General features: G+C 50.2%; 1 protein-coding gene across 1 annotated transcript; it reads right to left on the minus strand.

The window, feature by feature from the left end:
* Positions 1-296: 296 nt before the first annotated feature.
* Positions 297-4,580, minus strand: LOC139057759 (uncharacterized). Its single transcript, XM_070536523.1, has one exon. It carries the CDS (start codon positions 4,578-4,580, stop codon positions 297-299), a length of 4,284 nt encoding a protein of 1,427 aa, XP_070392624.1.
* Between the last annotated feature and the right edge of the window lie 3,563 nt (positions 4,581-8,143).

The raw sequence follows: 8,143 nt of genomic DNA on the forward strand, positions 1-8,143 counted from the left end.
GATACTTGTTGTCAGCGTGACATTTTTCACCCACACACCCGCACACACCACGCAGCACATCACGAACGGTCCTTGCAATTCACAAAGGAAGGGCACAAATCTGCTGTCAGGTCCACCATGCATCCGCGGTAGAAACAACAAAAATAGCCTCTGTCGCCGTGAGGTCTGTCGACAGCAGCACCCGCGAACACTAGAATCGGGCACGTGCGTCCTAACCCGCATGCACTCACACACAAGCCTATACACACAAGCAATTAGCAAAGCCACCGTAGCTGCGCACTTCCCGTATCAGGCTTTTACTCCCCCTCCCCGTCATCTAATCGCGACAGCGCATCTGCACATCGATTTGCCGTTCCTTTTATGTGAACTATCTCTAATTCATACTTCTGAAGCGCCAGTGACCAGCGCATCAGCCTTGGGCTGGTGGATGCGGAGCCGGCCAGAAACGTTAGCGGATTATGGTCGGTGGCCACCTTTATTTTTGCTCCAAATAGCCAGGTGTCCAGCCTCCCCAGCGCCCACACGACCGCAAACGCCTCTCTCTCTATGGCTGACCACTTTGCCTGTGATGCTGTCAGCTTTTTACTCAAGAATGCGACTGGCTTTTGTTCTCCCTCCACAAGCTGCGATAGGCAAGCCCCTACCGCTATCTCGGAGGCATCGGTTGTCAACAGAAACTCATTATCATGATCAGGCGCCACCAACTGCGGCAGTGATGCTAATACGTTCTTTACAGCGCAAAATGCATTTTCTGCCTCCTCATTCCACGGGATCACCTTAGGTATCCTCCGGGCTGTCAAGTCAGTTAGCGGGCGTACCACCTTAGAATATTCGGGAATATATTCACGGTAATAGTTAAAAAGACCTAGGACACTCCTAAGATCCCTCTTGGTTTTCGGGGCCTGCAGTTTGAAGATGGCACTCACCCTATCTGGATCGGGGGAATGCGTCCCGGATCCGACGACATGACCAAGATATTTCACCTTTGTCTGTGCGAACTTGCACTTAGCAGGATTCGCCGTCAGACCCACCCGCTTGAGAGTGGCCAACACCTTTCCCAGGTGCTGCATGTGGTCTGCCCAGGTTGTAGAAAATACAGCCACGTCATCAATATATGCCATGGCATATTCTGAATGCTCACGTAAGACATCATTCATAATTCTCTGAAAAGTTGCGGCCGAGTTTCTCAGCCCGTACGGCATGACTCTCCAAGCATACAACCCTTTAGGTGTAGCGAAAGCGGTGAGTCGCTGTGACTCCTCTTCTAGAGCTATCTGCCAATACCCCCTAGTCATATCTAGCACCGATATGTAGCTGGCACGCGCTACCTCGTACAACAACTCAGTCATATTCGACATAGGAAAGCTGTCAGGCTCTGTCACTGCATTTAATTTTCTGTAGTCAACACAAATCCTTAATGAGCCGTCTTTCTTGGCTACACACACTACTGGATGTACAGAGGAGCTGTCTACCGGATACACGAAGCCCCAGTCTTGCAGTTCCGCAACCTGTCGCTCAATCTCCTTGCGGAATGCCACTGACACCCTGTACAGGTGTGCTTTCTCCCGTGTTGCATTTGGAAGCAGTGCAATTTTATGTGAACCTACCAAGCATTTACCGGGTCGTTGAGAGAATACCTCCTGAGCTTCTCCTAAAACTCTACGTAGCTCGTCACACTGTCGCGCCGTTAACGTCTCGTTCGCCACTTGGAACTGTACGTTTTCTTCCTTCACTCTAGGACAGGGGGCATGCATCACTGCACCGAACTCTTCGTCCGATTCAAACACTACGCCTACATTATAGGATCTCGCCATGTATGGCCGCAGGCGATTCGCATGCACCCACTTCGTTCCCTCCTCAAACTGCACAACATAACTGTTGTCCCGCTTCTTCTCCTTTATTACCGCTGGCCCTTTCCATTTTGGCTGCAGCTTGCCTATCTGACTACCATCCAGCACTAGAACCTTATCACCTATGACAAATTGCTTTTCCCTCGCCCTCAAATTGTACTTCTCCGCGTACCGTCTTTGAATCGGCTCAGAATGTTCATTAACCTTAGCCGATGCTTCTGCCATCTTAGTCCTGAGATCCCTCAAGTACTGCGCTGCTGGCTTGTTCAACCCCGTAGGTAGTGTCCACTCCCCAGTCCATGTTTGCCGAAGGATGTCAAGCGGCCCACGCGGTGCTCGGCCAAACATCAATTCGAATGGCGAAATTCCTGTTATATCATGAGGCACTTCCCTATACGCCCATAACACGCACGGAACGTAGCGGTCCCAGTCCCCTTTGTGATCATGGACGGCGTGCCGGAGCATTGCCTTAAAGGTGCCATTCCACCTTTCAACAATTCCGTTGCTTTGCGGGTGCTCTGGAGTGGAAAACCGCATCTTAACTCCTAACCGCTCCATGAGTTCCTGTGTTAACCTTGACACAAAGTTGGTGCCTTGATCACAGCAAATCAGTTCAGGCGTCCCGTATCGCGAGAACACTTCTATCAACGCCTGACACGTCGCTTTCGCAGTGAGGCTCCTTAAGGGAATCACTTCCGCCCACCTTGTGCATAAGTCCACCACACTCAAGGCATAGCGGTGCCCGCGTATCGACGCCGGGTCAAGTGGCCCTATACAGTCAATGTATACAACCTCAAAGGGTCGCTCAGGCCTCGTCAATGGGGTGATGGGCACGTTGTCTTTAAATGACGGTCGTGCAAATGTCTGGCAAGTATGACAAGTTCGACAGTGGCGCTTTACATCCGCAACTATAGTAGGCCAAAAGAATGCGCTCCTAAGCCTTTGCTTCGTCTTTTTCTCAGAGAAGTGGCCGCCACTGGGTCTATCATGCGCAAGCTCTAAAACTTCTTTCCTTTTTGACTCGGGCAACACTAATTGCCTGTGCAGTTGGCCGTTAATCCTCTCGTCATGAAAAAGCATACCATCCTGTACTTTCATTCCATGCGTACCGTCAACTGCTTGCTTCCATGCTTCACCCAGCGAGTTGTCCTCTTTCTGCTCAACCCTGAAGCGGGCAGCAGGAGATGCATCATCCGAACCCATAGCTTCGTTTCCAGCCAGGCCGACGGACGCAACCATAACATCCTCCTCCGCCTCTTCGTCGTCATCGAGCTCTGGACCCCATTCCGGCCAGTCTGCGACTGCATTTTCTGTGGTGATAAACGCTTGCTCGAGAGTGGCTCTATCCTGTGCTTCTTCCTCCAGCTCCATTTTCACACTTTCCAGAAGTTCGTGTGCTTCTGGCGTTAACAATGCACCTATGCCTTTTGACAACACATCAGTGACTGCACACAGAATGAGCACCTGTTGGTGTCTGCATCCATCCTCTCCGGCTAGGGGTAGTGGTAGATAAAGCAGGTCCGCGTCAACAACCTGACCAAATGCGCCCTTTAACTTAATTTTACCTGAACTCTTGCCCTTACAAGCCTCGGGTACCGTCTCTGTCCTCAACACAGTTATCTCTGCACCTGAATCGAGACAAGCCCTGACGGAATTTCCCCCAACTTCCAAATCGACCCAGTTTAACACCTCCGACGCGGCTTGCTGGTTTACCTTATCACACTGCTCCACCTGCGGCCGAAAACTGTCAGATAGAATTATCTCCGCCCTCGCTACGATTTTGCTGTTCTCTTCCTCGGGCTGCACCTTCTCGAAACCGTGCCGCGGGTCTGGACAATTGCTGGCATAGTGTCCAAATTTCTTAAATTGGAAGCATCGGATAGCTTCCGTTCGAGTTTTCTTGCCTGCATTCCCTGTTTGGCCACTCGTCCTCCCCACGCGTCTGTCTCCTTCACAGAGTGGCTTATCCGAACGCTCTCGGGTCCAGCCCACGCGTCTGCTTTCCTCATATGTCTCGGCTAGCTCGGCAATTTCGCTAGCAACAAGCCAGTGCGTGACTTCATTCTGCATCACATATGTCCTTACTTCCTCTGATAATATTTGTTTAAACCTATCGGCGATAACCAAATCTTTTAAATCCTTCAAGGTTGTGACATCCCTACTCTTTAGGTAGTATGAGAACAAAGTTTCTAACCTGGTCGCCACCTGATGCCATGAATCATCCTGTTCTTTCTTTATAGAAAGGAATAAGCGCCGATACTCATTAGGAGTCATTTTAAGTTCCTTTAGAATTTTTTCTTTGAGTTCAGAGTATGGCATTACGCTACCGTCCGACTCGCTTGCTACAAATGCTCTCATCTTCTCATTCAGGAACGGCAGCAATATCACTCCACGAATATCCTCGGGGATTTGCAATGTTTCGAAGAGAGTGTCCACGCTTTTAAACCATGCGGGCACTGTGGGATCCGCCTCTGGCATTGGAGCAAGAACTGCCTTCAATTCTTTTGCATACTCCCCCAGCTTGATACCCGACAACTGCCTCTGCCCTCGCTGTGCATCCACCAGCGGCTGTAGCTGCATTTGAGCGAGTTTAATTTTTTCCATCTCTAGCATTAGTCTGAGCTTCTCAAGCTCAAACACTTCTTTTGTGAGCAATTGCTCACCTGCTCGAATGGGTACATTTTCCCCTTCTTGACCAGACCCTGCGTCAGCCATGTCGCTCTCCGCCATCGTGAGATGTCCTAGAATCTTCCCTTTACCTCGAGAATATCACTAAAGCGCTAGCCCGAAATGGTGGACCAAGAGACAACAGACAAGTGCCCTACCTTGACCACTCCTGTCTCCGCCACCTGGACTGCCTCTCCGGAGTGTTGTTGGCCGTTCTGGGTGCTCCTGACAGCTCTCTGTCGCAGCAACCGCTGATAGTTGTCCGATGCGAAACAATTCCGCAAACTTCCAGTTCCTTTTCCAGGCTGCTCACTGCTCTCGAACTCCACGTCGCCACCGTCGCTATGCCGCCCTCGACATCAGCTGCGCTCCTGCGGTTCTCCCCGTCAGCCTTGCCGACTCGAACTCCGCGGCGCTGAGTCGCTGTGCCACCTATGACGTCACCGGCGCTCCTGCGGTTCACCCCGTCAGTTGCTGACTCGAACTCCGCGGCGCTGCGTCGCTGTGGAACTCTTCACGTCTTCTGCGCTCCTGCGGTTCACCCTGTCAGTCTTGCTGACTCGAACTCCGCTGCGCTACGTCGCTAGTCCACCTGTGGCATCTCCGGCATTACTGTGGTGAGCGTCTCCGAGATTCCTGCAGCTCCGCTCAGCAACAATGAGCCTGCTGCAGACTGTCCAGCTTGCGGCTTTGCTCGTAGCTTCCTGCGCCGTCCTTCCGACGCTGATGTCGTGTCCTTTCTTGGGGCTTCCAAATGCTCCCCCGCCTGCTTGCTCTCCGCCCAAGCAACCAACACGTCACTTGCCTTCAGTAGAAAGACGTCGCGATCCTGTCGACTGCGCCAGTTGATGTTCGCCTCGATGTCAGTGAGGGAAACTTGAAGATATTATGGATGTCGCGAAGTCACGTTACAGTAGGCAAGCCAGTGACGCTGATTGCAATGGGGTTAAGTGTTTATTAAGATAGAATATGCAAGCGATAGAAAGGAAAGTATTTACACGGACATCACTACGAGTAACATGTTAGAATTTTGGTCTTCTTTCTCAGCCGAATCTCGATCCACCGAATCCCCACCAACGGCCCCGCACGCACCTAAAAGCATTCCCAGCAACCCCCTCGCCCCATCGTTCGTCCAATCACACTGCGGTGCGCGCAGTGTGCACACAACGGGGCTCCAAGGTGACACTATTGGGAGTTCCAATACGTCCAGGTCGTTGTCACCAATCCCTTGCAGTGCAACGAGTCCCCTTTTGTCTCACAACCTCGCAAAAAAACACACTTCCCGAAGAAAGCACTTCCGCGTTCTGTTTGGGCATCTGGACAGCTTGCGAATGTCTCGGCACAGTGCGGTTAAGCGACGAGGGGCTGACTTCAAGGCCAGGGCATTGCTTCCGCGAACCGGGTGGCGGAAGCCCGACACACAGTCACCCCTCCTACGCGCTCTTCGTAGCCCGAGGGTCTCCCACCCACGATGCTATAAGTCGCCGCCGTCTTGGTGTCGAACCACTCGTCTCCTTTGACCACCCCGCGCGACAATTGCATGCAGCTGTCCGCACAAACGACGCCGACTTCACTACGACCCACTTCAGATATTGCGTATGGAGGTGTAACGACATTGCCCACAGTTGCACATTGTGTTGCCGCAGATGGCATACACCCTGAAATTGATTGAGACGGATATGATCGAGATGACAACAGCGGGTGCAGAGCTATACTTCAGAAGATCGATTATAGGAGTGAATGCGCATGCCCTCTTCGCAGGCTTCGTTCAATAATACCAGTTTCACCTATTGCTGAGCCACTGTTGGCTGAGTGGCCTTCCTTCTTATTCCAAAAATATTGAGGGGCACTTGTGGTTGTAGATACATCACGATAGAGACGAAGTTGATGCTAGTGTAAGCTGCGCAGAAAACAGCCTTGATGAGTGAAAAGCTTCTGACATTGTTGCTTGATGTCTAATGCGCCAGCAAAGCACCCAAATAGTTATTGTGGATTCGACAGAGATGCTGTATGCGGGCTACGAGGCTGTGGTTGGATGGTCTCTAACGGTAATGGTTTTTGCAAGAGATGAAGCTCACTGATTTATTTCTAAACACGTGGGCAGCACCTAGCTTTAAATACTGTCAAGTGTTCAAATATTTTATTTGCATGCATGCAGAAATACCTGCAGGCTGCCAGGTAGGGACCGAGAAACAAAACTCTGTTCGATAGTGGCATTGAATGTACCATATTTTGAACATGAGAATTCTAGGACGTTCGCAAACTCACTCTCCTCTTTTCTTAAGTTCAGAGGACTAGGGGCTCCACCAGAGGTCCGCGTCAATGATTCTATGGAAAAGCAGAGTTAATCTTACGGTATGAAACAGTCTGATCATTGATGTAAACAGACTACGTTGTCGTGGGTTATCACGCAAGTGCAAATAAAGCGCTGTTATACAGAGACACACAAGACCGTGTACGGAGATAGGGAGCCATGCTATTAGCCAGGTCATTTGGCAACTTTTTGGTTTAAGGGTAATATTTCACTTATTTTTATTGCTATGGAATAATGCTGTTATGCTGGATGGTACTTTGGAACTCTGCACCGTGGCCTGGTTTTCGTCCGTGCAGACGTGAGTGAAGTTGTTTCTTATAAACTTCACTTTTGAAGACGGATGGCAAGTGTGGCCTGCTGCTATTGTATTCCCAGTGTATTCTCTTGCATTTCTGCATTTCGAAAGTCTTGCGTTTTACTGCGGGTTCTTCGTTCGAAACTACTGGCAACAGATTTAAGAAGCATTCGTAACACGCAGTTTATCGACTACATCGTTATTTGTCTTGAGCATAGTGGTGATCATGGGCAGCTGATATAGTGTGAGTGCGGTCAGACAACACGCAAGTTCTTTTAAGAGGGCTAGTAAATCACGCAGTGCAACGAGGGAAGTGATCTGATGAATGATCGGTTGAAATTGAGGGTGGGTCAGAAGAAAATTCACAAACACATTTCGTTGAACTTTGAATGTTCTGTCAAGCGGGTTCGGGGCTTCGTGCAATTGTTCATATGCAACCTCTCACGATCAGGAAAAGGCGATATCAACAAAGATTTCATAAGCTTAAAGCGAACTTACAGATCATGCTGACAAACTGGCACACTAACGACACGCGCAAATAAACTGTCCCTAGCTCTTGGCGGGTCGCGCACATACGCCCTTCCCGCGGCATTTCGCAGCAGTCTCTCCTGAGCAGTTCCGCTGATTACTTTGAATGCCGCTGCCACCACGGCTTCTTTAAGACGTGCGTACTGTCACAACAAGGGTCCTCTGCCAAACACTGCAGCCGCTGTGTGGCGCATGCTCGTAGGTTCTCATGCAGCGGCGCTTTCATGCTTCTGTTGTGATTGACTCAGTCGCCAGTGGTCCAGATTTTGGCGTTACCGACAACTGGTAGGGATATATAAGCTTGAATTGATGCTGCTTTACAAACTTCAATATTACACACATTTACGTGACGAGTATACTCAGGTTATGGACTTACGGCGTATGTACATTGTAAGCACTACGTGGTATAGTTCGCAAATCTTGTGTCAGTGAGTTGCGTTGGTCATAAATATATATATTGAACTGCTAATGTCGACAAACAAAAGGATC

The sequence above is a fragment of the Dermacentor albipictus genome, chromosome 1 (genome assembly GCF_038994185.2).
Source record: "Dermacentor albipictus isolate Rhodes 1998 colony chromosome 1, USDA_Dalb.pri_finalv2, whole genome shotgun sequence".
NCBI classification, from domain to species: Eukaryota; Metazoa; Arthropoda; class Arachnida; order Ixodida; family Ixodidae; genus Dermacentor; species Dermacentor albipictus.

Excerpts from the sequence above, each read along its gene's own strand:
- LOC139057759 (XM_070536523.1), bottom strand. The coding sequence starts at position 4,580 with ATGGCGGAGAGCGACATGGCTGACGCAGGGTCTGGTCAAGAAGGGGAA.